Source organism: Drosophila sechellia, chromosome 3L (genome assembly GCF_004382195.2).
Source record: "Drosophila sechellia strain sech25 chromosome 3L, ASM438219v1, whole genome shotgun sequence".
Lineage (NCBI taxonomy): Eukaryota > Metazoa > Arthropoda > Insecta > Diptera > Drosophilidae > Drosophila > Drosophila sechellia.
Genome location: NC_045951.1, coordinates 6,043,989 through 6,068,220, shown reverse-complemented (window position 1 = coordinate 6,068,220; position 24,232 = coordinate 6,043,989). Strand labels below are relative to the sequence as shown.

Sequence of the window (24,232 nt, the reverse complement as noted above, 5' to 3'; positions counted from 1 at the left end):
TGCAAATGTCTAGTTGGGATTTTCTAAAAATGTATACAGCTTATTTCATTTGTACATTAGTTTATTGAAATAGTAATTTTTATTTTTTATTTCATTTTAAAATTTTATTTCTATATCACAGCTGTTCCCCAAAAAGCGTGCTACGAAAATTTCACCTAGTAGCTAGCTGGATTTCGACGTAGATGTGGTCACCGTTGCGGTTATTGTGGTTGTACTGGAGGTGCTGGTGGAGCTGGACCGGGACTCGGAATGGGAATGGGAATGGGAATGGTGTCCACTATGCCGAGTTTCCATGTGTCGCTGCAGATCCCTGCGCCGTGGAAAGGATTTATGGCACACGTGGCACTGGTAGTCGGCATCCGTTTCCCCTTCGATGTCCACATCGCCATCCATGTCGGCACCACCTGCTCCACCATCGGCGCCACCAGCGGAACTACTCGGATGCGTCTGGAGATGCAGCCTCACGTGCTTATTAAGATTGCTCGGATCGCCAAATGGTCTTAGGCAGAACTTGCACTTCAACGGCTTGAATCCGGTGTGGGTGCGTATGTGGATCTTCAGACCATATTTCCGAGAGTACACCTTGCCGCAGTAGATGCACAGATGACCCTGTTTGGAGGCACCCATATTGCTGACTATGGCCTCGATCTGGGCAGCTGCATTCATTGGATTCGTTGACAACGGTGCAGTGGCCATCGACATGGAGGGCAGGTAGGAAAGAGGAGTTGCTGCTGCGGTTACTGGTACCATGGGCAAACTCTGGTTAAGTGCTGCAATGGGACGGAAGGCGGAGAACCGTGGTGGCATCTGGGGCGGTGGCGAATGGGTGGGCGAGGCCGAAGACGTGGACGAGGTCGCCGGAATTGGTGAGTGCTGGGCTTCTGTATGACTCCTTGTTGCCGCCTTCAGCGCGTAGTGTAGTCGCATCCACAGGATGTCCATGGCACTACGACCACAACCCAGAGCCAAATGGATCTTCAGCGGGTGGGGTGTCTCGAAGGTCAAGTGGCACAGGTGACACATGTAGCGACTGTTTCCTGCAATTAGATGTAAATATTGGGGTTAATGTTTATGTCAATTATGATCAATTATGATTTCAATTATTTAAATTGTGTATTTGAATTATTTGATGTAGTACTAAAAATACTACAAATTAAATTATATGATAATTACCTTGAATGTTTAGGGGCGTCAGGAAGGGAATGGCCATGAGGAGAACCAACTCTTCGCCGAACCAGGCCACGATCTCGTCCTCCCGGGCTACATCCCTGACCAAACGGACGCGCACTTGCCCACCATGCAGTTCGAAGATGGCATTGAAGCTATACACATCCTCGGAGAGTTTGATCTGTCGCAACAGTGAGCCGGATACGATCAGTTCGCCATTGGACAGCTGGCAGTGGGAGCGTCCGCCATCCGTGGGCATGACCGTAGATCCCAGAAGAGCCGATGTGGGAATGGCAATGGAGCAGGTATCCTTGGGCGTGTACTGCGAGGTGTAAACACCTGGTCGTGGGTTGCTCATCCTCATCCGCTTGGTCGGACTTGCGGTGCTCGTGGTGGCCGTCAATGTGGTCTCCGTCGATGAAGTGGTCATGGTGGTCGGTGTGATGCTGGTGCTGGGCAGGAGTTGCTCAATCCGGAAGATCAAGCTGGCCGAGCGCTTCTGCTCCAGACTATCCAGTTGAGCTGTCGTGTGCATCGTTCGCGTTCGAATTCGATTCTGCGTTCCAATTGGAAGCGAACCGGCGTTTTTATACCACGCCGCTTCCGCATCCCAATCCGCATCCTGCTCCCTTATTTTTCGGATTTGGATTCGGATTCGGATCACAATGGCACGGCTGGCGGCAAGTGCAAGAATTCCCAGCCCAGAATCCAGTCCGGCACCGGCTATAGCCTCGACATAGCTACGCACTTTGCCGGCTCAACCCCCTGGCTCATTTGGCATCCCTTTTCGAGTTCCTGGTGCGTCCTGGTGGTTGCTCGGCAAGTGCAACATCATGTCCTCGCAATCACCAGAGCACTAAGCCAAGCTAAGCGGCCTGTAGCAAGTGTGCGTATTCCTGTGCCCGAACCGTACCCCCTCCCACATCCTCATCCGTCGACGAGTCCTTTCTTTTTTGGCTTTTGGGCTACGCACAAGGAAAATGTTTTTAATTGAAATTAAACGATCGTTTGTTGTTACTTCCCCCGTTGTTGTTGCTATAATGCCACCATATACAAATCGCATTCGCCATCGTCAATGTCATTCGGCCCATGGTCCCTCCCTGCCCCAGGACGACCACCCCGCCCCGCATCACACCACTATAATGCTAATGCCATAAAATATTGGCGTGTATCGTTTCACTATTTGCGGTTTGGGGTGGGTCGTGATTTCTGGGCTCGGCGGTTGCTTCTCCGGCCGGTGGTGCGGAGTCAGTGATGTTAATCGATGTTACGAGGGAATAATTATAGTTGAAAATATTTAGTAACCTTTGGAAAAAATTTAAGTAAGAAACTTATATAGTTAAAGAATGTTTGAAGTACGTTTTCATAAAACATACGAAAACATAAAAATGTTATTACATGTTAATTTTTTTAAATTTATTATTAAGTAAGTTTAAGTTTTATAGAAAACATTTAATTTTATTAAATAAGTCATCATATATTATTTTGTTAATTTCTATTTATTTTAATTAAATATTATATTAAAGATATTTCACTATTAAAGTGGTGCTTCAGTTGGTTTTTTTCAGCGCCCCTTTTTCGTAGTTCCGTAACCCTCATCTAATGCAGCTCCGCTCCTGTCGGCTGACAAATATGCTACGAGGCTAATGTTTTCATTATTGCGACACAATCCCCTTGTCGAGCGATCAACAGGATAAAGTTGGGCGAGCGATTCGCAGGACGGGGGAAAAAAACATGTGTTGCCAGTCACACAGCCGCCGCTCCTGGTCCAGAGGGTTGGATGGGTATTGGTGGCCAAAGAGGACATGCCATCCCAGCCAGAAGCAAGGTGTACCAGGCCAGGACCAATTCTTGGCTTGGTGTTTGCTAGTCCTCAGTAAGTAGGCCGCCATGGGGTTTTCATTTAAAGCATTTTAATTGGCAATTACAAGTGTTTTACCAGCGAAGGTTTTTCAACCCGATTGCAGTTAAAATTGGGATAAAATAGTTTTCTTATTTGTAAGTTAATATTTAAGTGCATAAATGTGATCCATCACCATCGAGTTTTTAGCATTGCAATACAAATATGAATATTATCATTGAGATCAAGAGTTTTCTTAAAGATGGTTGACATATTTTACTTTCGTCGGTAGACATAGCCACCTCCATCGCCATCATCGTTGCCTCCCGTCTCGTTGTCATCGCATCCATGGCATCCACCTCCGGCGGCCAGCTTGTCCAACGCTTCCTGAATCTCTATGGGAATGGGTGGCGGTGTGGGCAGGTGATCGCCCTGCGGCTGGAATCCGTTTTCGTCCGCAATGTAGGTCAGTGAAATTTCCTGGCCCTCGGGACTGGTGTACGAGAAGGAACCCTCCGCCGTCTGTGCCTCCGCCCCTGCCACTCCGGCGTTCTTCAAGTAGCCCATCTCCTCGGCCTTTATTCCGTTTCCAGTCTCGTACTCGTACTACAGGGTTTACTTAAATTATAATTAAATATTGAATGGATCTATAGCTCACTCACCATATAAGAACCATCGGTGTTGACCTTGGACTCCAGCTTTATGATGGGTATATCCTCACCACCACCGCCGCCTGCTCCTCCGCCTCTCGAAGATCCTCCATTGCCATTTCCTGGTGGCAAGTAAGCGTTACTGGGCGGTGGTTTTCCATTCCCATTTTTGGGTGGCGGCCCATAGCTCGGTTTGGGTGGAGCAGGTGGTGGCTTTCCATTTCCCTTCTTTGGAGGACCGTAGCTGTTGGCCGGAGGCGGAGGAGGGGGGCGAGGCGGTGGAGCTGGTGGCTTGACTGGCAGGTAAGTGGCCGGAGGACGGGCACTCGGATAGCCCGCCGGTTGGGACCGAACGTAGCCAACGGCGATGCAAATCAGGGAGAACAATGTGGTCAGTCTCATCTCGATTTCAAATTTGGACTGCTGTTCAACGGCACTCTGTGGTTTTATATGAGCAGCCACAGGTGGTTCGTCGACCGCCACCCAATGACCCCAGTGGAGCAGTCACGTGCCACGGCTTCCGATTGAAATTGAAAACACAATGGAAACGAAAACAGAACCAAAGAACTGGGCCACAGCAAGTGCAAGTGCAGAAATCCCCAGAGCCGATTAGTTGAGAGACTGACAAAGCGCTAATAAATTGAGTGTGCAATCTCGATTTACAAATCCTGCAGCCTTCACCCCTTCAGCTAATCGCTAAAAACAACAAAACCCGACCGGCCACAAGCAAAAACTTTTAATTCAAAAGCAATTTTCAACAGGATCGGGCAACACCTGCATGCCCAACCCATCCCAGCTCAAAAATGGAAAACCTAACCCAACCCCGCAAGATCCCTTGTCTAATGCACTTTGCCTGTTGCCAAGGGGTGCTAAGTCCTGGACTCAGGACTCAGCGCTCAGGAATCAGGACCTTCGAGCACAACACCCCACTGAAACCGAACTTCAGGGATGTCGGCTTTAGTCAATCGTCTATTAACTTTTTGCCAGCTAGTGCACAGTGGTGCTAGGTTAATATAAAGTGGGAATGATTAATAAATGAGTTGTCAGGAACAAAAATAAACTTACCTTAACGTAAACATAAACTGACTTACTTACATTTCATTGTTGGATATATAACATAACATAACAGATATAGCATTTTTATCTTGTAACTCAAAATATTTTTTTTTATCAAATTTAAAACATTTTTTCTTATTAATCTTAATCTTAATCTCAATTTCACAGCTGCAATGCTAAATTTTGTAATTTGTTAATAAAAATAATTTAATATTAATGCTTTTCAATATTTGTTTTTTATATTTTATATTTTTAAAAAATGGTCCCACTGTGCTCCTTGTTGCGGCTGCTGATGTGTGTGTTTATCATTTGGTAGCTCAGCTTGTGCCTGTCGTGGATGCCGCTAATATAGAATCGGCCTTCCCCTTCGAAGGACCAACGAAAAGGCCGAGCTAATGGCAATGTCGTTTGCAGCTTGTCCTACTTGTAATGTGCTGGCGCACAGCTGACGCGCTCCCAGGACTCAGGACTCCGAGTTCAGGACTTCGCGTCCGTGAGTGGAGTGCGGATTTTGTGAACCTGTTCCGGCCGTTCCAGCTGCGGGCTCAGAGCAACCAAGCAACCACCGGGGAGGACCAGGAATAGCCGGCTGCTGCACCGGCTGCATAAACCAACAATTGTTGGTCCTCGGTCCATGTTGGTCCTTGGTCCTTGCTGCTCGGCTTTTGGTTTCCAGTTAGCCACGCACCGATGGCACATATTCCACGCCCGCATTCGCGTTCATAAAGCGAATTTTGACTGAGCGGAACGATCTGATTGCGATTTGGCGTTGTTTTTGCGAGGGTTGGCCGATTAAGTTCCTCGTATCGCTTAAATAAACATTTTCAGATGAGGTCCATTGATAAATTGGCCACTGGCCCTCGATGACAGCCTTGATGTGAAGTAAGGGGCGGGAATCTAAGCAACTGTCGTCGCTATTAAATAAGTTATATGGCGAATATTAAAATAATGTGGTGGCCAGCTGATTAGCTTGGGCTGATTCATTAAATGGTTTCAAAAAGAATTGCTAACAAATAGAATTCCTAAATTAATCGCCAGTTAAAGCAAATTTATTTCAGAGTGGTCATCGTCATACAAACAACCATTATTTTAGCACCACAATTGTTTTGTTTTGAAGCCTTTGAATAAGACTTTAATTAAACTTGAATTGAACAGGTTCGGGTCTCATCGTCTTATTTGGAGTTCTGTAACGATATTAAATAATACAATTTTTAAAAAATGTATAAAAATAAAATAAAAAAACACAGTACATAGAAAAGCAATTGTGTAATAAATTCAATAAAACTGACATTTTCCCCTTAAGAGTATTTAACAGTTGGGTCTGTATAATTCGCCTTTCTTTTTTGATATTTTTTGGCTGCTAAGAACAAAAGTTGGGCCATAAACAATGACGTAACCCCTTTCGGGCATTGCTGGCTGCGCAGATATTTGTTTTCATTAATCCGATCTCTTTGACTTATTTTGGCTGGTTGGCTCATCTCGCAGAATATCTTCAGTTGATTTCGGCCAACGGCACAGACAAGAACGTAGAGTTCTGATCACAACTTAATTTTAATAAAACCCCTGTTAAAACGCTAAAAGTGCAATGAAATTGGTAAGAGTATTTCCAAGATGCACAATCCTTGACAACTAATTTTTGTAATATTTATAAAGCTAAGCAAAGTGTTTTTAATCACTGCGTTAATTGCTTTGGCCTCATCGGCGGCTTTGGAGAAAGGCGAGCGAGAGGAGGAGCTTCATTTCGGGTAAGGTTACTGAAGTTCATCCAGCACCCACAATTAAAATGATTATTTCAAAACAGATTTCACACCGAAAATGGTCACCAGAGAAATGAAGCCATAACGTACACAGTAAAACCGGAAACAGTTCAGGATCCCAAGGAGGTGACAACCCAAAAGCCAGTGGAATATAAAGGTGGATACAGCTTCATCTCAGCCGATGGTTATGAGTACCAGGTCCTCTATAAGGCCAACAAAAACGGTTTTCAGCCCTATGTGACAGCCCACAAAATTAAACCGGATAAGAGTTAAGCCATTATATTTATTTTTATTGTGATAGAAAAATAAAATTCCGCATAATTTATCAGTGTATCAAGCGTGGCTCGAAAGCTCTTTTCACAGTGGTGGCAGACTTGGCTAGAAAAAGCTTAGATGTCTTCGGGCCAGCTCGTTAATCTTCAATCATTTCGAGATAGACTGATTGCAACATCATCAGCATAATAATGGGTTACCATTTCTGTCTTGGCTTGGGTTGCTTGGACTATTTCGGTTAGCTTGATCGAGCTGATGCCTTTCTGTAAAAGTTTTTAAAATGCACAGGTATATTTAAAATGTGCAAAGAGCCGTATTCTTTTTTAGTTGTCTTAAATTATTAAATATTCTTAAGCTTTAAAGGTAGTTTGGTTAGCATTTTTCAAAAATGTGAATCATAGGGTATACATTAGTCTCAGCTGAGCCAACTCAGACTTTCTTTCGTGGGTTAGGTCGATTAGTTTTCCAATTTGATGCCGCTTTAAATGTAATGCACATATATGAGAGTCGCCACCAAATTGTGGCTCGAACTCTATTGCTTTCGTTATGCAAATCTCAATTCAGCTCCAAGAAATTGGGCAACCCGTCTCTGCGGGCAAAGCTTACTCAGCAGTTTGTTTTGTTTTGGACCAACAACTCATTATGGATCCACATAGGTGTCTTAGGCCAGGGGCCTCGATGAAGACGCTTCATTAAGCTCCCAAGCGCCTTGGTTGCAAGTTGTGTTTTTCCAGACTCGTATATCACCACAATCCAGCAACTTTCGATCTAATATGAGTCTATCCTCGGTGGCAAGCAACATTCAGCATGGCAACAAGGCAGCTCGCTGTGGACTGAGCCTTAACAATAAACTAGTGCAGGCCTTGATCCTCCTGGTGGCCTGCGTCCTCTTTGGAGCCAACATGAACTACGCCTCCTTTCCACCTGGCACTGTCATCGATATCAAGCTGGGTGATGTCGCCCTCGAGCAGTTCAGCTATACGCCAACCCGCGATGGATACGAGTTCAAGTAGGTTTAGCCATCATTACATTAAGCATTATCTTTAGCCTTACATAATATGAAAACATGAAAGGAAACTTTTCCTAATAGTATAATAAAGTAAAAGCCCCTAATTTTCATTTAATCATTTAGCTATTATGTATTATTTTTGTTTGTATGAGATGACTAATTTTATCTTTTTCTACGTTCAGCTACACTCTTCCTGATGGAACTTTTCGTGATGAGGTTGGCAAGGTCCTGAGTGGAACTTCAGCTGCCCAGGATCTGGAGAATGCCAACAACTTGGCCAAGAACCACCGTCCCTCCCGTCAACAGGGCCTTAAGGTTCGCAAGTTGTCCGGAAAATCACTTGCATCTCTGGCCGGATAAGACACCTCAGAAAACATTATTATTTACAATCCAGCACGAATTTATTTAAACAGTTTGCATTGCCGACTGTTTTAGGCTAGGTTATAAGTTGAGATGTTACATTTGTTAGCAATAAAAACAATCGATCAAAATCTCCGACTCTCTGAAAACTTGTTTGTTGTGCAAGAAAATTTGCGTTGACTAGCAAGTTGCATAAAGTCATGGTGATTTGTAAATTATGGAGATGCTTTATAGATATGTATATCTTGAACCATTTAACAGGTGGTTAGTGTTTCTTATAAATAGGGTTAAGAACGCTCTATTCATAAAAAAAAATTCTCTAAATTTTAAAATGACAAAATGTTGAACTTACATATGCATTTTACAATGTATTCTGTTTTCCAATGTGTCGGTTTTTTTTTTTAATTTTATCTTTTTATTTTGGCATAAACTAGTTTAAAAATGTTTCAACAAATGCATGAAACATAATTTATTTGTATTTTCGGTAATATTTTGCTGTAAAATATAGTAAAATTTGTTTTTCAGTTCAAACATGAGCGATCAATGTAGAAACATTTTCCCAAAAGTATGTAAGGGTTTCATATTTGGTTGCCCAAGTTGGTTTATTTAAAATTTGGTTTTTTTTTTCTAGGAATTTCCTATATCTCAGCAAATAGTTTTTAATAAACCTTGTTGCCTAAGAGTATGTGATGATATTGATTTTTATTCAAAAATCAAGTTTTTTGCCTAAGTCATTTGATTTTCTGCCTAAAAATCTAAAATAAAAATATCATCTTCGTATTTAAAAAAGTTAGTTTTAAATTAATTTAATACTACAACAGTTAAATCAGAAACAGAATTGTTATGGTCTTCTGCTGATCGTACATTAATTTGGTACTTAATAGCAATTTTTCCGGCTTCTTGAAAAGATTTCGCTGAGGGAGCTAAAATTTTCTTTATTGGTTATTCTAGGCAATAAATCTTTGCATCACCGTCTTTTTTCGGTGTTTCAAGATGCGTTGCATTTGGGTCACAAAACCAAAAGAAACAAATAAAGTCGAAATATGCGATAAAAAAATTGTACGCACGATTCTGAATGTCAGGTGGTCAGCAGAAGTATTTTTAGCCAAATGCAAATATTACGAAACAAGCAGTTAAAATGATAAACAGAAATTTAAAAACAACGGCAATGTGACATTTATATATAAAAAAAGTGATGGCCAGGCAGGGTAAGCTATTAAAACATTGCCATTAACGCTCAAGTGCTAGTTTTGCAGACCCAGTTGATGCGGCAGCCAAAAAAAAAAACGAAACCGAAACCGAACTCGATTCCTACATAGACGAGTCCCAAAGACCGGGTTCAAGCCGGTCTGGCCAACTTTTCAGTGAGGTGCGTGCGAGTTGGCAACGAACGAAAGCCGGGCCAAAACGGCAGCTGAATGGGTGGCGGACAGATGGTTGGTCAGACGGACGGACAGACAGACGGACAGCAGAAGCAGCAGCATCTGGCGCTGACCTTGAAGACGTAAATGTGAAGACGCATCTACATAAATATCTATTGTATCTCCGGCTCTTTCTGTCTGGCACCGGGCATGGGGCATCTTGTATTTGTGTATTGAAAGCGACAGTGCAAACAAGAAGGTATATCAAAGCTGAAAAACCTGTCGATTGCCATTTGATTAGAACAGTTATGTAAATCGCGGCCTATAAGGAAGAACACCGCCCCAAGCTTGTCGAATTTTAACCAAAGATAGACAACGCCCCCGCGCACAGAGGCAATCATTCCGATTAGCACTCGAGGCCATCGATCACAGCCAGATTAATTATGCAAAGCCAGCATGATAAATGCAGCTCGCTGCAGATGCCCTCGAAAAGCTGCGGAAAAGACCCAAATAATAAATATTATGCAGTCACGAATCAGATTCATTTTCAAGTTCAATTTGTAGGCGGACTGGCTAAAAAAATTAAGCTGAAATTTCTTGAAAGATACATTGTATATGAACTTGCTTGGTATTAAGTTAAGCTGCGCTTAACTTTAATGTTTCAGGTGACATTTTATTTGTAAAGGTTTAAATCATGCAGAATCCCATAGTTTTTTCTCTTTTTTTGTAATATACTTGTCTTTCTCGTTAAATTTACACATTTACATCTTTTCCATTTGCAGTCTAATCAGAAAATTATAGTTTGACATTTTTAGTCAATAAGTAATTTTCACACTGCATTAATGTTATGCAATTTTGCTGAATAAACAATGACAACAGCACTTTGTTGAGTCTGGTTTTGCTTTTGATTGCAAAGACGTTTTGTTAATTTGATGCGTTCTATACATGTTAAATGGTCAATATTTTTTGATTGATTACATTCCTCGGAAATCACCAATTCAATTATATTTAACGAGCAAGTAAAGAATGGCAAAATGCCAAATTGCAGCTGCCAAAAAATCAACCAAGATCATGTGATTTTCAACGACTTTTTGAGGAAATGCCAGTATCAATGCACAACACCCTGTCGATGGGTCAGACATTAAGTTGTTGGCACAATTCAATTCAAGTGGAGGAGGAGGCTGGGGCAGAACCGTGGTTGACCAGAGGCCGACCGATGACCAAAGTTAAAACCCGACTGACCGGCTTGAAAGATCCGCTGCTGGGGCTTCTTCATCGGCCTGCTAGCGGTCAACGAAGGTGGCATAAATTGGCAAGCACCGACGGCGACTTAAAAACTAAAAGAAAAAAAAAATGCTAAAAGTACAACACAAAAAAAAGCAAGAGTCAGAGATATAAATTGCATGCGAGCCGTAGTTGTAGGTTATTCGATGTATTTTTTATATATATTTCCAACTGCTTTTGGCTCTTGTTACCGGGCAGGCACATCAATCGAGCGCTGTAAAGGCCGTTGCATATGCCAAAAGTCAACCTGCGGTTCCATCTCCATCCACAGCCTCATCCATCGTGCACTTTGGCCATCACACATGGCTCAGCTCGTGTTCTTCGTGTCCGCGGCTTGAACTTGCTGCCCTGCCAATTGGCGGCGACAGCACTTGAACTTAGTCTCTTTTGGGCCACCAAGACGTCGTCGATTTCGGCTCAATCTGGGTGCCGAGTTGTTCTGGTTATTGTTTCCCATAGTTCTTGGCCCGGTATTTCCCCGTAGCTGCCCAATCAGACCGCAACCTTTTCCCCAATGCATCTGCTTGATTCATGAACTTTTTCGAGTTTTCTAAAGCTACCAGTCGGCACTGACAGAAAATTTAAGTACATCTTAAGTGTGGCATTATATTCTAGTAATTGTTTTGTTTATTTCAATTAAGATTTAAGTACTTAATGAACTTCGAATGCTGGTTTAGTGTGGGTGTAAAACAAAATACATTCGAATGATTAAGTGTTTTAAGCTTGAATAAATATTTTTTATGTTCTAACTACATTAGTTTTAGCATGCTTGTTGTTATGTTTGGTTTCTTGTTAAAATAATGAAGACATATTGATTGTGGATAATTATTCTCACAGAATCAAACTGAAACTTAGAATGCTTTTTCGAGTGTGGGTGAAGAGCAATAATACCTTTCGGATGAGTACACCGCTGCACAAAGCCGCTTTAAATGTTACTTGTCGCAGCGACTTTGGCGACTTTGGTGCAACGCTGGCAATTGAAAAACGGCACAAAAACTAAAAAAACAAAATGGAAATAGTGGAAAACATTTAGCCGGCGACCGCCAGAGCTGCTGAACTAGCGAGCTGCTTGGCTTCTTCCACAATTGTGCAAATTTATGACGTTTGCAAATGCAGCCGCGAGTGCAGTATAAAATGCAGTGGACGCCGTTGCAACGCCACCATTAGACAACTGCCAGTTTGTCCAGCCACATAGGGGAATTCGCAATTCCGAGAACCGCTCAACATGATGAAATTGGTAGGTGAACTTGGATAAACGTGGCGCACCATGCCCAACCAGGATACGCAAAAGGATACCTAATCTCTTACCGCCTTGCAGATGCTAGTCGTTGGCTCGATGGCCGTGCTCCTGGCGCTGGCCAGTGCCCGGCCCCAAAATGATGTGGAAGTTCTGGAGTACGAATCGGAGAACACTGGCCTCGGCGGCTACAAGTTCAGCTACAAACTGAGCGATGGCACCAGTCGCACGGAGGAGGGCGTGGTCAACAATGCGGGCACCGACAACGAATCCATATCCATTCGGGGGTCCGTCACCTGGGTGGCTCCCGATGGCCAAACTTACACCATTAACTTTGTGGCCGACGAGAACGGTTTTCAGCCGGAGGGCGCCCATCTGCCCAAGTAGACCTCCGCTTTCGAGGAGATCCTGTAAATACCACCTTCCCGAATGAACCCACAACTTCAACCAACCAGCCATACAGTGAGGTGCTAAGGTCCTGTCCGGAGGAGCTGTCCCTTGTCCCGTGGCAGCCAATCGGTCAGTCAGTTAGTAAGTCGATCAGTCATTTAAGTCAGTGTCGTGCATTGTTTTCTATTTTCCTTGTTACTCGCATTAAAGCCGAACTTTCGATTCTCGAAAAAAATATTTTTTCTTTGTGGAAACCATAAAGTAAGTCACCAGTTCTGGGAAGGCAGAGATCGTCTTAATCATTGCGTATTTGGATGGTCACGCACAAGATAACGTTCCTCTATAATAATAACAAAGTACCTGAGTTCTTTTCTATTGTATCGAAACAGCTTCAGCTATGAAAATGGAATTCATACTTCTTTTTCTTTTGATTCAAAATGATAAAAATACAAAATGTTCCATCTAAAAAATATATGAACATAACACTAATTTTTAATCTTTATTTAAACTGAGCTACGATAAAAAGAAAGTATGCATTATTTTGGTACTACGATTTAACGGCTTGTTTTTCAGATGAATTCTAGTTTTGAGCTAGAAGACCTTTTGAATAAACATCATACACTGATTTATAGGTGGGGAATATCCTCGCCCTGGGGTTGGAATCCGTTCTCATCGGCCACGTAACTGATGGCATGCGTCTGTCCGTCGTCTCCTACGAAGCTAAAGGATCCGGCCACCTGCAAGACATCCTCCTCGGGACCAAGGCTCTTCAGGGAGCCGTGCTGCTCCTGCTTGGTGCCGTCGCTTGTCTCAAACTTGTAGCTATAGCTATCGGCATTGACATCGGACACCAGGTCAACAATCTCTGCATCCGGAGCGGGAGCAGCTAGGCACATGGCAATTGAAAGGCAGGTGAACACAAGTATGCACTTCATTTTGAATGGTGGTGGTTGTTTGATAGTAGTCGGAATTTACTCAATATTCAAAATGCGGGATTGCAGGAGGCTTTTATACGATTGCAGCATCGGCTGATAAGACAGCTAATCCAATTAGCACTTTGGGCCAAGTCTTTAACATTATATAGCCGACGCGATCTGAGGACAGCAGGTGTTAATTGTATATGTATTAATCTGTATTTATTCTTAAAAATCGAATACTCAAAAAAAAAATTCCAAATTTCCTTTTAATAAGCGAAATAAAGTTGTGAAACAAACTATAAATATTTTCTCCATACGCCTTTTAGACAATTACAATTAATAAATAATTTTGCATGTAAACCAGGCTTCTACACATTTCGTTTAACACAGAATAGTAATCATTGAGTCTTCATTGAGGTCTTCAATATGAAATTCGCCATCGTCCTGTTCGCCCTCTTCGCCGTGGCCTTGGCTGCCCCTACAGATGTCGAGATCCTCCGACAGGATAGCAAAGTTGAAGCCGATAATTACACATATTCGTAAGTTCTCAAAATGGCATAAATGGCAATGTGAGTATCTAACTACGATGGAACCCCCTTCTCCGACAGTTTTGGTACAAGCGACGGTACCTCGAAGGACGAGCAGGGTGAGCTGAAGTCCATCGGCCCCGATGCGCAGGCCATCGTAGCCCGAGGCCAGTTCAGCTACACGGGCCCTGATGGCGTGGTGTACACCGTCTCCTACGTGGCCGATGAGAACGGATTCCAACCCCAGGGTAGTCATCTGCCAGTTGCCGTATAAGTTAAGAAGTTGAAATAAATTGTTTATAAAGGAATACACTTTCTTTGCCTTTCAAAAAAAACCTGGACATGCAGTGGGGAAAAATCATTTAACTTGTCTAGAAGTGAAAGAAAAAACCTAATAGGTACAAAAATGTGTCTTGGTTAACTCAGTTATTTTATTAATTTAACACCGTAATTTAACGCCGCAGTTGCTGTTACAGTTTCCTTAGATTAAAAGACGTTTAGTGGGGCAAAATATTGAGCAATCTTTTGACGTCACTCCATCTGCATCCCTAGCCTTCGTTACCATGAACTTAGACGTACGGAATGTAGAATCGAACTTGAATTTGTTTTGACTTCTGTGGCAATGTTTTATTTAAGAACGTGCAAATAATTACCGCGCACCTAACTGTTTTTTTTTCAATTAAAAATCTTGTTTAAATAAACCAATATACAATATATGTAAATGGAGAGATGACCTAAGAACTATGAAATATAGGAACACCAATTTAATTTAAAGCATTTTGATTTATTTTAAAATCTTTGATCGATTTGGGAAACATTTAAGCAACTGGGGCCACGGGCAAATGGGCGCCCTGGGGCTGGTATCCGTTCTCATCAGCCACGTAGTTGATGGTAAACTTCTCGCCGGTCTTCTCATCCACCCAGGAGAAGGATCCGTGAACGACAGCGGCCTCGTGCTCAGTGCCAACGTTCGTGAGGACACCGTCCTGGGCGATGATGGTGCCATCGCTGGTCTCCAGGTTGGAGCTCCACTTATCCGGTGCAACATCGACGTCCTGCCTCAAGATCTCGGCCTCGTTGGGGCGGGCCACGGCCATGGCGAAGAGGGCGACGAAGACGATGAGGAATTTCATGTTGGAGCTGTGTGGAGTTTGTTAGATAGCTTGGAACTGTCTGATGCTCTGGTGAATATGGGTGGAGACTTTTATACGATTAGGAATTACGAGTTGTGAGTTGCAAAAGTCAAAGGTTAAGTATGGCATTGTGCGAATCTGCCAAATTTGTTTGGACAATCGATGACGATTTTATTTGCATCTGTTTCGGTCTAACTGGAAACTAGAGCAGCGGCTGCACTCCAATAACGAAGCCAGTAGCCGAATTAAAGCTGAAGTAGCAATCTGCTGACTGATCTGAATCCAAACTAAAACAGCTTGCTAACATATTAACTAAGGCCAAGATCATGTCAATGATTTCCATAAAGTCATCAGAGGGTAGTCCCGCGCTATCGTGCTTTAGTTTAAATAATAATTGGTTTGGAATTGATTTAGAGTGGGTGCACTGCGCATCCATAACCGGTCTACACAGATACATAAGATACAATACCTTTTTGATATAATAAACAAGAGAGAATGCTAAAATCGAGTTCCCCGCCTATCAGATACCCGTTACTCAGTTGTGTGAATGCGAACGCGAAATTTCTTCATTTTTCTGGGATACCGATAGATATTGGGGAATAAAATGAGAAAAATTTGAATATTGTTAAAAAATGTGGACGTGGCAGTTTTGGGCAGTTTTAGGGCGTGGCAAAAAATGTGAAAAATATCAAAACGTTTTTCAAAAGTGTGGGCGTGGCAGTTTTGTGCGGATAGACGGACATGGCTAGATCGACTCGGCTATTGATCGGAAACGCTTCCTTCTGCCTGTTTCATACTTTTCAACGAATCAAGAGTACACTTTTACTCTACGAACGGGTATAGTGAAGATTTATTTAAAGTATCCTTCAGCATTAAAAATATAAAAGAACAATTTTGTTTAAAAATTAAAATTTTCTTGTGCTTGTTTTGGACAAAAATTTTGAATTTTAATTGGTCATATAAACGAATATTAATAATAAGGAGTAATAAATTCTTCATAAGTTTACTAAATACATATGGAATGATTAAAACTAATTGAAATTAAATTAAAAGAATGCATGATGACTTATTGAAATTTCAAATAATATTAAATTGAACTTCACTGCAGTAACACGACAGTGAAATATATATGATTCAAAAATATAGATCGTTTCAAATACACATTTATAGTCGTTCTTGCAATGCAAAGTGAAACTAATAAATTGTATCCAACCGAATAAGCAGTTTTTTCTAGAAAATCTCAGGGAATAATTAAAACAAATTTCAATTAAAAAACAGTTTATTTCAGACTATCAAATAATTTAAGCAACTGGGGCCACGGGCAAATGGGCGCCCTGGGGCTGGTATCCGTTCTCATCAGCCACGTAGTTGGTGGTGAACCTTTCGCCGGTCTTCTCATCCACCCAGGAGAAGGATCCGTGAACGACAGCGGCCTCGTGCTCAGTGCCAACGTTCTTGAGGACACCCTCCTGGACGATAATGGTGCCATCTCTGATCTCCAGGTTGGAGCTCCAATTCTCCGGTGCAACATCGACGTCCTGCCTCACGATCTCGGCCTCGTTGGGGCGGGCCACGGCCATGGCGAAGAGGGCGACGAAGACGATTAGGAATTTCATGTTGGAGCTGGTAGAAAGCTGATGACTGTCTGATGCTCAACTGTAGTTCGTAGGGGGCTTATATACGCTAAAAGTTTCGAAATCCAAAAGTCAAAAGCAGCTTTAGATTTAATAAAATGTTAATGACTCTATTCACATTGTTATACTCTGCCAAAGTGTCAGCTGTTTGCTAAACGTGTATCAATCGTTTCTATGAAATTTCCCGTTTAATGATTTAAACCAGTTATAATTTTGCTGTTTTTCCGATAATTCTGATGTTTATTAATATCAAAATAGATATTTCATAAAAGGTTTTTCTTATGTATTTAATATATGATATATTAATTTTAAATTTTTTTAAATTTTTTTAACCCTACATTTTGAGATTATTTTGTGGATACATATGTAAATGCCTAAACTCTCTATCTTTTCAATGATTTAAATAAATTATAAATTCTAGGAAAGTTATTTAAATTAAAGAGTATGAGATCCTCGTAATTCCACGCTAGTTCCTGAGATCTCGACGTTCATACGGACAGACGAAAATGGTCAGATCGACTCGATTGTCGATCCTGATCAAGAATATACATATATACTTTATATGGTCGGAAACGCTTATTTCTACCTTTTACATACTTGATGTTTTAGGTTTATTTCTTTTTGATATAAAATTAAAAAAAAATAGTTTACAAAAAATAAAAATATAAATTTAAAAAATATTTTATGTTTCAGTTTATTCGTAAAATAATGTGTTTGATTAAGCCCAAAGTAGAAAACTCCCCAATTCCAGGCCTAAGTGTGTGTACTCAAACTGAAATATAATTGAAGCTTAGAAATTGTGTAACCCTATTGTACACTATTTCTTAGTCCCTTTGATTTAAAACCTTTTTGCCAATGAATAATATCTTGGTAATAAATTCAGTGTTTTTTTTAGCAGATTCCCAAATTTGAATAAAACCGATTCGATTTTTTGCAATTAACAAACAATATATTTTAGTCTCTGAATGAACAAATTTCGAGTTGTGATCGAGGACAGTTTAAGCAACTGGGGCCACGGGCAAATGGGCGCCCTGGGGCTGGTATCCGTTCTCATCAGCCACGTAGTTGATGGTAAACTTCTCGCCGGTCTTCTCATCCACCCAGGAGAAGGATCCGTGAACGACAGCGGCCTCGTGCTCAGTGCCAACGTTCGTGAGGACACCGTCCTGGGCGATGATGGTGCCATCGCTGGTCTCCAGGTTGGAGCTCCACTTATCCGGTGCAACATCGACGTCCTGCCTCAAGATCTCGGCCTCGTTGGGGCGGGCCACGGCCATGGCGAAGAGGGCGACGAAGACGATGAGGAATTTCATGTTGGAGCTGGTAGAAAGCTGATGACTGTCTGATGCTCAACTGTAGTTCGTAGGGGGCTTATATACGCTAAAAGTTTCGAAGTCCAAAAGTCAAAAGCAGCTTTAGATTTAATAAAATGTTAATGACTCTATTCACATTGTTATACTCTGCCAAAGTGTCAGCTGTTTGCTAAACGTGTATCAATCGTTTCTATGAAATTTCCCGTTTAATGATTTAAACCAGTTATAATTTTGCTGTTTTTCCGATAATTCTGATGTTTATTAATATCAAAATAGATATTTCATAAAAGGTTTTTCTTATGTATTTAATATATGATATATTAATTTTAAATTTTTTTAAATTTTTTTAACCCTACATTTTGAGCTTATTTTGTGGATACATATGTAAATGCCTAAACTCTATATCTTTTCAATGATTTAAATAAATTAAGAATTCTAGGAAAGTTATTTAAATTAAAGAGTATGAGATCCTCGTAATTCCACGCTAGTTCCTGAGATCTCGACGTTCATACGGACAGACGAAAATGGTCAGATCGACTCGATTGTCGATCCTGATCCAGAATATACATATATACTTTATATGGTCGGAAACGCTTATTTCTACCTTTTACATACGTGATGTTTTAGGTTTATTTCTTTTTGATATAAAATTAAAAAAAAAATAGTTTACAAAAAATATAAATATAAATTTAAAAAATATTTTATGTTTCAGTTTATTCGTAAAATAATGTGTTTGATTAAGCCCAAAGTAGAAAATTCCCCAATTCCAGGCCTAAGTGTGTGTACTCAAACTGAAATATAATTGAAGCTTAGAAATTGTGTAACCCTATTGTACACTATTTCTTAGTCCCTTTGATTTAAAACCTTTTTGCCAATGAATAATATCTTGGTAATAAATTCAGTGTTTTTTTTAGCAGATTCCCAAATTTGAATAAAACCGATTCGATTTTTTGCAATTAACAAACAATATATTTTAGTCTCTGAATGAACAAATTTCGAGTTGTGATCGAGGACAGTTTAAGCAACTGGGGCCACGGGCAAATGGGCGCCCTGGGGCTGGTATCCGTTCTCATCAGCCACGTAGTTGATGGTAAACTTCTCGCCGGTCTTCTCATCCACCCAGGAGAAGGATCCGTGAACGACAGCGGCCTCGTGCTCAGTGCCAACGTTCGTGAGGACACCGTCCTGGGCGATGATGGTGCCATCGCTGGTCTCCAGGTTGGAGCTCCACTTATCCGGTCCAACATCGACGTCCTGCCTCAAGATCTCGGCCTCGTTGGGGCGGGCCACGGCCATGGCGAAGAGGGCGACGAAGACGATGAGGAATTTCATGTTGGAGCTGGATAGAAAGCTGATGACTGTCTGATGCTCGATTGCAGCTGGGTGGGGGCTTATATACGCCAGAATTAGCGAAATGCAAAAGTCAAAGGTGGCAACGAATTCGGCGTATCGCAAATGAGTTCTGCTAATATTTATGTAGATCTGATGCGAAAATGAGCGCATCGTTATTTAAGCATTGTTTCCAGTCAAACTGGACCTGATAGCTTCAAACTATTGTCGCCCAACCGGCTGCATTCGAAGGCTGCGTTTGGCCGGAGATGAAAGGGATGGGTCCACCGGTCGCTGATCTTTGAGCAATCTAGAGCTATATTTCAATCCACCTTATATTATTAAATTTTGCAGAAGAGTTTGCTTATTGTTAATAATAAAAACGGTTTTAGGATTTGTTTACTATTTGACTCCATCTTAGTCAGCATATGTTATCTCTTATGACGTGCATATTTATGTAGGTTATGGTTTTTGGGCAATGACCAATGAATAAGGGTCTCTAAATGGTGTGCCAATAAGGATGAGAACGTGTAAGTGTTCAATAAATGCCATCAATATTATATGAATCCATGGCTTTTCCCTTCCTTAAGGTTTAAGAAATTATACTTAAGACCTTTTTTCATAATATTCTCAGACAAAGGAAAGACTAGTAATTAACATTTGCGTTCATTAAATTTTAAGTAAATCATTAGATATTTTAGATAGACTTTCACTTTAAATAAATAGAAGGTAATGAGTTCGATTTTTTTGCCGCGTTTATTTAATAATCAACTAGAAACCATTAACATAGAACAGCTCTCGGTTAGCGTATCCGTATCCGCTTAGTTGCCGATGGGCACATTGGGCAGATGGGCACCCTCGGGCTGGAATCCGTTCTCGTCGGCGATGTAGTTGACGGTGTAGGTCTGGCCATCATCGGCCACGAAGGAGTAGGAGCCGCGGACCACAATGGCCTCCTGCTCAGTGCCGACGTTCTTGAGCTGACCCTGCTCCTCGTGCTTCTTGCCGTCGCTGGTCTCCAAACTGTGGGAGAATGGGTATTTAATCCTTGGATAATCCTCGCACTGAGCTGGCCGGAGATTGATAGACTTACGCAAAGTTGTAGCCCTCGGCCTGGACGTCGGACTCCATACGCAGGATCTGGGCCTCCGCATCGGGAGCGGGGGCAGCCAGAACGACGGCGAAGAGGGCGGCGAAGACGATGGCAACTGCGCACTTCATGTTTTTTTTGTTATGGGTAATTTGGCTAAGGATTCGATGGGAACTTGCGACCGAACGGCTAGTCAACGTTACTTGATTTGTGATGTTTATGGCCCTGTCCCGGCGTTTATATAGTCGGATCGGAGGTCGACAATCGAAGAAAAGTTAGTCGAAAATAAAAATGACTAATTACACGCCGAGCACCAAAGCCAACAAATTGGTTCGAAAAACGCACAAAAACATCATGAAAAAATCACAACAACCACACCAAGACGCAAATAATAACGTAAAACAAAAACTTCTAAGGCAAACAAATCGACGCCGTTTTTAGGAAATACCTCATCATCATCATTTGCATTTTTCGTGAATCAATCAATCCAATCGCTTCCAAGACGAAGACAACAAGCCAAACATTTTTGATAATCCATGGGTATATTCATATTTTGTGGCAGAGTGGGGCGGCTAGCTTGCCCTGCAGCAAAAGAAGCAGCATGTCCAGAAATGGCTGTATCAGGTTTCAGATACATACCATAGTTGACAGTACAAAATTTAAAATTATGCACTTTTTCACTTCCTGAAATCAAAATGGAATAAACTGGATATTTAAGAACATAAAAAATATCTGTTGTGCAAGCGAGTTAAAACCATTGTAACATTTGTTCATTATAACATTTAAAATATACTACTAGCAGTAAGTAAGTAAGTAAGTACTGTAAAATTTAGCATTTAAGCATATCTATTTTTTTGTTCTAATTCCATTAAATTTAAAACAAATGCAGAATGTGTATTTCATGCAAAGAATTTTTAAATATATTTAAAAACTTTCTTTAATTTATGAAACCCCTTAAGCACAACTTCTATAGAACAATGACCTGTCCCAAAATAAAGAGTACACAGTAAGAATTGAAATGAATGATGTTACTTTAATATTATGATGTTCTTCAAGCGAAACTTAGACATAGTTAACACATTTGCGCTGAATTGGAACTTGATTGGCGAATGACTTTCAATCGGATTCCCTGGGATTCACTGAACGGGCCTGGGCAGATGGGCACCCTCGGGCTGGAAGCCGTTCTCATCGGCCAGGTACTGGATGCTGTAGGTCTGACCATCGTCACCCACATAGGCATAGGATCCGCGGACAACAATGGCTTCGTGATCGGTGCCCACGTCCTTCAGCTGGCCTTCCTCCTGATGCGACTTTCCGTCGCTCGTCTCCACGCTAAAGAAAACCAGAAACCGGTTAGCAAACGACCTTGACACAGTGGGAAACCTGGGAATCTGGCCGAATCTGTTGACCGACAACCACTTACGCGAACTTGTAGCCCTCGGGCAGGACATCGCTGTCGAAGCGCAGCACCTGAGCATCCTGCTGGATGGCTGGAGGAGCGGCCAGGGCGCAGGCAAGGATACAGGTGAAGGCGATGGCAACGGTGAACTTCATCTTGCAGCTGGATGTGGCTGATGGGGATTGGGTGGCTCAAGTGATGGGTTCGAGGAGTGTGCAGACAATGCGTGCAATTCTCTCGTTGAGTGGCGAATTTATACTCCTTCGGCCATGTAATGCAATGCGTGTAAGTGGCAATTACGGGAGCAAAAGAAACCGAGACCCAAAAAAAAAAGGTGAGAGTGGGAGAAACCAGTTTGTCGTTTTGCTTCCTTTGACCCACACTGGTTACCTAACCAGTTGCTGGATGCTTCGGCTCGGCTTTGGCTGTTTTGCGATTGATTGATTGCCCAGCGACAAGATACACAGATTTCATTTGTCTTTAACAAATTAACTACAAAGTGCGCCCTGCCCAGGCCATGAGTTGCGATAGTTGGTCTTAGAATCAGTCAATAAACTGCGAAATTGGGTCACAACGAATTGGGCTCAAGTGCAGGCGAAATGCTTGGCCTAATAAAAACCTTTTGCCATTTCCAATTTCAATGTCACTCGGATACCTTTCTTTAAGAGTTTTAAAAAGCGGTTTGCTTTTTATTTTATTTCTCAACCTTTTTCCAGAAGAAATGACACGTTTTTGTGCTAGGTCAGAAAAATCACCGAAATTCTTTTTTAAGACTTATGGAGAACAACTTTTTTCAACATGCAAAAAACTAGAATTGTGATAGAATAAACTTTTATAGAAATAATACTGTCTTTTGAGTTTTTTATATGAAAGTTTAAAAAAGAATAAAAAATATCTATATAAATAACATAGTTGTTAGTGTTGGGAATTAAAAATAAATGTAATTACTTGTGAGTCCGAGAAAAAATTATTAGCATTTAGAACCCGTTGTTATATAATATTGGAACTTTATATGTGGCTGAAGCCCTAGAAATATATGGACAAATATCGCCTGAAGCGAATTTAGAGGGTTAAGGCAACGCCATTTGAACTTTTTGGAGCTTCTTCGCCGCAAATCGTTTGCTTTCAATTTCATTTCAACTTGATTTGCCAGCTTTTTGGCTACTGCTCGAGTCATTTGAATTTTCGCATTTTATTACACACTCCGTTAATTAGCCGGAGTTTGTGTTGGGCTTAGTATGGATTGCAGGGGGATATATTGTTCGGCCTTTGCGCAATCCGAATTAGTCGCATGCGCGGATTGCCAAAGGACAGGTGACAAATGGCCGGATTAACACTGCTTTTCGGCCTAATCCTGGCCAGCTTCTGCGCGTGCTCCTCAAATGCCGCCGATACTGCCCATATACTGAGATACGACAATGAAAACTTGGACACCGATGGCTATGCCTTCTCGTAAGTAGGTGGTTCAGGGTCAATACCAAGACGGAATTTGAAATAGGTTGCTAACATACGTCTCCCCGTAGATTCGAGACCAGCGATGGTATCTCGCGAGAGGAGAGGGCCACACTGAAAAATCCTGGCACTCCCGAGGAGGCAATCGCCGTCCAGGGCAGCGTCAATTGGGTGGGACCCGATGGTGTCCACTATAAGCTGAACTATCTGGCCGATGAGAACGGTTTTCAGGCTCAGGGCGAACATCTTCCGCAGGTGGAGCACTGATCACGTGATAGGTTTGGACTTTGTTGAAGGAAAAAATAATAAACACACGCAAAACCACCGAATAGCTAAAATAGGGGGGTAGACAATAGAAATGAAATACATAATAATAAAATATAGACACATAGGTGTATATATCTATATGGCTGGGCATAAATTTTCACCCATCGAAATTGAATTGTATTCTAGGCAGGGAATTTGCATATACATTTGTATCTTCCAAAACCCGTTTGCTCTTCGCGCCTGAATTGTGTGCGGTAATCGACTAGCTTCAATCTCCGATCCCCCGATCTCTGATCTCCAATCTGCGGGAGCTGACCAAACCGGTTCAATAAACGCCAAAAAGCACCCAACAAAGGTTGCCAAAAAGCGAACAACATTTAAAGAAGCCACAATGCTGCCAACGAAAGTGAGAATTCCGGGTAAAAAAGGGCATTTTAAGGCAATTAACCTAAGCTCCTCTCATTTATCAATCGTAAATGCAAAATAATCGCTCCTTTCCCAGCCTAGACATATCATTTTACACGGCCGAAAAAATAGTTCGAATTTATAAGCTCTGTAAAAAAAGTATCTTAAAATATGTGGTATTGCAGGCATATACCATATATACATATATATACTTAAAACTTATGTTTATTTTTTGTATGACTTAAAAGGAACATGGTCTATAAAAAGTTTAGTCTTAAGTGATTCTGTATGCAACTATGCCATTACACTACTTCTTGCTGTGTACCAGTCACAGATATCTGAATGATTTATAATGCCCGAAAATGACCAGCAGTGACATTAC

The 24,232-nt window shown here is 41.6% G+C and overlaps 14 protein-coding genes across 16 annotated transcripts; 5 read left to right on the top strand and 9 right to left on the bottom strand.

Moving 5' to 3' along the window:
* Nucleotides 1-97: 97 nt before the first annotated feature.
* On the bottom strand, nucleotides 98-1,818 carry LOC6610993 (Krueppel-like factor 7). The gene is made up of 2 exons (XM_002035514.2): nucleotides 1,174-1,818; nucleotides 98-1,037 (listed from the first exon to the last, which is right to left on the bottom strand). The coding sequence occupies exons 1-2, from the start codon at nucleotides 1,700-1,702 to the stop codon at nucleotides 163-165; spliced, it is 1,404 nt and encodes a 467-aa protein (XP_002035550.1). The 5' UTR covers nucleotides 1,703-1,818; the 3' UTR covers nucleotides 98-162.
* Nucleotides 1,819-3,079: 1,261 nt separating this feature from the next.
* LOC6610992 (pupal cuticle protein 20) lies at nucleotides 3,080-4,059 on the bottom strand. Its single transcript, XM_002035513.2, has 2 exons — nucleotides 3,670-4,059; nucleotides 3,080-3,613 (listed from the first exon to the last, which is right to left on the bottom strand). The coding sequence occupies exons 1-2, from the start codon at nucleotides 4,057-4,059 to the stop codon at nucleotides 3,284-3,286; spliced, it is 720 nt and encodes a 239-aa protein (XP_002035549.1). The 3' UTR covers nucleotides 3,080-3,283.
* A 2,145-nt stretch (nucleotides 4,060-6,204) lies between these two features.
* Nucleotides 6,205-6,803, top strand: LOC6610991. Its single transcript, XM_002035512.2, has 3 exons — nucleotides 6,205-6,307; nucleotides 6,367-6,458; nucleotides 6,515-6,803. Exons 1-3 carry the CDS (start codon nucleotides 6,299-6,301, stop codon nucleotides 6,741-6,743), a joined length of 330 nt encoding a protein of 109 aa, XP_002035548.1. The 5' UTR covers nucleotides 6,205-6,298; the 3' UTR covers nucleotides 6,744-6,803.
* Nucleotides 6,804-7,439: 636 nt separating this feature from the next.
* LOC6610990 lies at nucleotides 7,440-8,243 on the top strand. The gene is made up of 2 exons (XM_002035511.2): nucleotides 7,440-7,752; nucleotides 7,935-8,243. The coding sequence occupies exons 1-2, from the start codon at nucleotides 7,517-7,519 to the stop codon at nucleotides 8,110-8,112; spliced, it is 414 nt and encodes a 137-aa protein (XP_002035547.1). The 5' UTR covers nucleotides 7,440-7,516; the 3' UTR covers nucleotides 8,113-8,243.
* Nucleotides 8,244-11,883: 3,640 nt separating this feature from the next.
* Nucleotides 11,884-12,619, top strand: LOC6610989 (endocuticle structural protein SgAbd-6). The gene is made up of 2 exons (XM_002035510.2): nucleotides 11,884-11,994; nucleotides 12,076-12,619. Exons 1-2 carry the CDS (start codon nucleotides 11,983-11,985, stop codon nucleotides 12,379-12,381), a joined length of 318 nt encoding a protein of 105 aa, XP_002035546.1. The 5' UTR covers nucleotides 11,884-11,982; the 3' UTR covers nucleotides 12,382-12,619.
* A 235-nt stretch (nucleotides 12,620-12,854) lies between these two features.
* LOC6610988 (larval cuticle protein 65Ag1) lies at nucleotides 12,855-13,365 on the bottom strand. Its single transcript, XM_002035509.2, has one exon. It carries the CDS (start codon nucleotides 13,317-13,319, stop codon nucleotides 13,011-13,013), a length of 309 nt encoding a protein of 102 aa, XP_002035545.1. The 5' UTR covers nucleotides 13,320-13,365; the 3' UTR covers nucleotides 12,855-13,010.
* A 362-nt stretch (nucleotides 13,366-13,727) lies between these two features.
* LOC6610987 (larval cuticle protein 65Ab1) lies at nucleotides 13,728-14,102 on the top strand. Its single transcript, XM_002035508.1, has 2 exons — nucleotides 13,728-13,840; nucleotides 13,910-14,102. Exons 1-2 carry the CDS (start codon nucleotides 13,728-13,730, stop codon nucleotides 14,100-14,102), a joined length of 306 nt encoding a protein of 101 aa, XP_002035544.1.
* A 489-nt stretch (nucleotides 14,103-14,591) lies between these two features.
* LOC6610986 (larval cuticle protein 65Ab1) lies at nucleotides 14,592-19,255 on the bottom strand. Of its 2 annotated transcripts, XM_032718811.1 has the most exons (2): nucleotides 19,236-19,255; nucleotides 14,592-14,956 (listed from the first exon to the last, which is right to left on the bottom strand). In XM_032718811.1, the coding sequence occupies exons 1-2, from the start codon at nucleotides 19,238-19,240 to the stop codon at nucleotides 14,647-14,649; spliced, it is 315 nt and encodes a 104-aa protein (XP_032574702.1). In that variant the 5' UTR covers nucleotides 19,241-19,255; the 3' UTR covers nucleotides 14,592-14,646. The 2 variants fall into 2 exon arrangements, with proteins under 2 accessions (XP_032574702.1, XP_002035543.1); XM_002035507.2 differs by lacking the exon at nucleotides 19,236-19,255 and having other exon boundaries at nucleotides 14,592-14,980.
* On the bottom strand, nucleotides 16,223-16,610 carry LOC6610985 (larval cuticle protein 65Ab1). Its single transcript, XM_002035506.2, has one exon. The coding sequence runs from the start codon at nucleotides 16,575-16,577 to the stop codon at nucleotides 16,263-16,265; it is 315 nt and encodes a 104-aa protein (XP_002035542.1). The 5' UTR covers nucleotides 16,578-16,610; the 3' UTR covers nucleotides 16,223-16,262.
* LOC116801114 (larval cuticle protein 65Ab1-like) lies at nucleotides 17,522-17,937 on the bottom strand. Its single transcript, XM_032718812.1, has one exon. It carries the CDS (start codon nucleotides 17,906-17,908, stop codon nucleotides 17,594-17,596), a length of 315 nt encoding a protein of 104 aa, XP_032574703.1. The 5' UTR covers nucleotides 17,909-17,937; the 3' UTR covers nucleotides 17,522-17,593.
* On the bottom strand, nucleotides 18,853-19,265 carry LOC6621254 (larval cuticle protein 65Ab1). Its single transcript, XM_002045395.2, has one exon. It carries the CDS (start codon nucleotides 19,238-19,240, stop codon nucleotides 18,926-18,928), a length of 315 nt encoding a protein of 104 aa, XP_002045431.1. The 5' UTR covers nucleotides 19,241-19,265; the 3' UTR covers nucleotides 18,853-18,925.
* Nucleotides 19,266-19,974: 709 nt separating this feature from the next.
* Nucleotides 19,975-20,531, bottom strand: LOC6610983 (larval cuticle protein 65Ag1). The gene is made up of 2 exons (XM_002035504.2): nucleotides 20,331-20,531; nucleotides 19,975-20,260 (listed from the first exon to the last, which is right to left on the bottom strand). Exons 1-2 carry the CDS (start codon nucleotides 20,456-20,458, stop codon nucleotides 20,059-20,061), a joined length of 330 nt encoding a protein of 109 aa, XP_002035540.1. The 5' UTR covers nucleotides 20,459-20,531; the 3' UTR covers nucleotides 19,975-20,058.
* An 809-nt stretch (nucleotides 20,532-21,340) lies between these two features.
* LOC6621634 (larval cuticle protein 65Ag1) lies at nucleotides 21,341-21,955 on the bottom strand. Its single transcript, XM_002045706.2, has 2 exons — nucleotides 21,751-21,955; nucleotides 21,341-21,659 (listed from the first exon to the last, which is right to left on the bottom strand). The coding sequence occupies exons 1-2, from the start codon at nucleotides 21,879-21,881 to the stop codon at nucleotides 21,464-21,466; spliced, it is 327 nt and encodes a 108-aa protein (XP_002045742.2). The 5' UTR covers nucleotides 21,882-21,955; the 3' UTR covers nucleotides 21,341-21,463.
* Nucleotides 21,956-23,005: 1,050 nt separating this feature from the next.
* Nucleotides 23,006-23,507, top strand: LOC6610981 (endocuticle structural protein SgAbd-6). Of its 2 annotated transcripts, none has more exons than XM_002035502.2 (2): nucleotides 23,006-23,178; nucleotides 23,250-23,507. In XM_002035502.2, exons 1-2 carry the CDS (start codon nucleotides 23,048-23,050, stop codon nucleotides 23,443-23,445), a joined length of 327 nt encoding a protein of 108 aa, XP_002035538.1. In that variant the 5' UTR covers nucleotides 23,006-23,047; the 3' UTR covers nucleotides 23,446-23,507. The 2 variants fall into 2 exon arrangements, with proteins under 2 accessions (XP_002035538.1, XP_032574343.1); XM_032718452.1 differs by having other exon boundaries at nucleotides 23,047-23,182.
* Nucleotides 23,508-24,232: the final 725 nt, after the last annotated feature.